At 39.7% G+C, this 1,501-nt stretch overlaps 1 protein-coding gene across 1 annotated transcript; it reads right to left on the reverse strand.

The window, feature by feature from the left end:
* Positions 1-341: 341 nt before the first annotated feature.
* Positions 342-1,268, reverse strand: LOC130636915 (V(D)J recombination-activating protein 1-like). Its single transcript, XM_057446766.1, has one exon. The coding sequence runs from the start codon at positions 1,266-1,268 to the stop codon at positions 342-344; it is 927 nt and encodes a 308-aa protein (XP_057302749.1).
* Positions 1,269-1,501: the final 233 nt, after the last annotated feature.

The following is a 1,501-nucleotide window of genomic DNA, read 5'->3' on the forward strand; positions in this document are numbered from 1 at the left end:
TTTTGTTTCTAAAAAACTTTTGTAAAAGTCCTAAATATGATACACGTTTTTTAAAGTATGCCTTAAAATTAAAATTGTCGTGTGAGTTTGTATTTTTGCATGTGTCCAGGTACTAGACACGGTAGTTAACGGGCGGACATTCAGTCTGCGCATGCGCTTATTTTGTTTACATTTTTTAAAAAAATCAAAATGGCGGCCAGTCGCGTGTTTGTTATGTTTTTTCACGCCTTATTGAATTTGATCAATAAGCAAATTTAATTGCTGAAGAATTGCTGACTCAGGTTTTTGAGCACGCCGTGGAACATTCTTTTGAAGAAACGTGAGCAAGAAGGTCGGATGTCTTAAGAAAGATAGATTCTCAGGTCGAAAAATGTGCAATCAAATTTCGCGAAAATTTCAATTCCTGGATTAAATAGCTTCAAATCAAACCTCGGCCGGTTATGTCGGCATTCAATCTCCCTTGGTATTGAATTATCCAAATTAAAAGTCTTTTCAAAAAGGGGTGTTAGGGTTGTTTTCGGGAAACAAGATATTTGATGTTCTAACAATGCCGCTTTTGATTTAAGTGGAAACAGTTTACCACAATGCTTATCACATGCAACTCGGAGGCATTTAAGCATTTCCACGTGATGTTTCGAAAAACGAATTGTTCCCACCAATGATTCACTGCCGCAAGTGGGGCATTTTGCTTCCTCTTCGGTTTTCCCTTCACAATGTTTGACAAGGCATGAAAGGCAGTATGCATGCTGACAGGACAGTAAAACAGGCCGAGAAAGTAGGTTGTGACACATGGGGCACAAACACAAATTTAAGTGTGCATTGTGTTCCGGCTTAACTGCACCGAGGTCGTAAGCAGGTTCGTTTTCAGGGGTCATGCTTAAAAATTCTTCAAAGTCTTTTCTCCTCCACAGTTTTTTACCAGCTTTTGGTCTGCCTGATTTTGCTTTGGGTATGGGTTTACCCCACCTTCTAGAGCTCCCCTCCTTGCACACTCGACAGTTATCGGAATGGGGTATCCAGGATATATGCTCGTGCTTTGTTGTTGTAGAGCGATCTCGAATGTTTTTTATACGTGCATAACATTTTGAGCAAATTTTTGTTGGGTGAACTTCGGCGGAATCTTTCTCCACATTAAGGAATAGGAATCGGTTGAGGTCGTTAATCCTATCACTCACGTTATAATTGCATTTCCTTTTGCCAAGGTATTCACCACAAACTCTACAAAGCTTTGCTAAGTGCTGAACGTGCTGTTGCATATTGGCAGCCATCTTTGTAAACAAAAGTGTTGTTAATGCGAGCTAGGCTTAAGGACTTCGCTGGATAAGTAGTAGGTGTAGGAAATCGTATGTAACTTTCTCAAAAAAAAGTGGCCATCAGTTAAGATTTTCAGGTCTCTTAGATTATTTGCTAATCTACTTCAGGCATAAATTTCAACACCGTGCTAACCGGCCAGCAGAAGATATAGGCCTTGAACAGTTGTTATTTTTCCAGTCAAAGTGGA

Source organism: Hydractinia symbiolongicarpus, chromosome 3, assembly GCF_029227915.1.
Source record: "Hydractinia symbiolongicarpus strain clone_291-10 chromosome 3, HSymV2.1, whole genome shotgun sequence".
Classification (NCBI taxonomy): domain Eukaryota; kingdom Metazoa; phylum Cnidaria; class Hydrozoa; order Anthoathecata; family Hydractiniidae; genus Hydractinia; species Hydractinia symbiolongicarpus.

What these genes read in the sequence shown, in the direction of transcription:
- LOC130636915 (XM_057446766.1), bottom strand. Translation starts at nt 1,268, where the DNA reads ATGGCTGCCAATATGCAACAGCACGTTCAGCACTTAGCAAAGCTTTGT.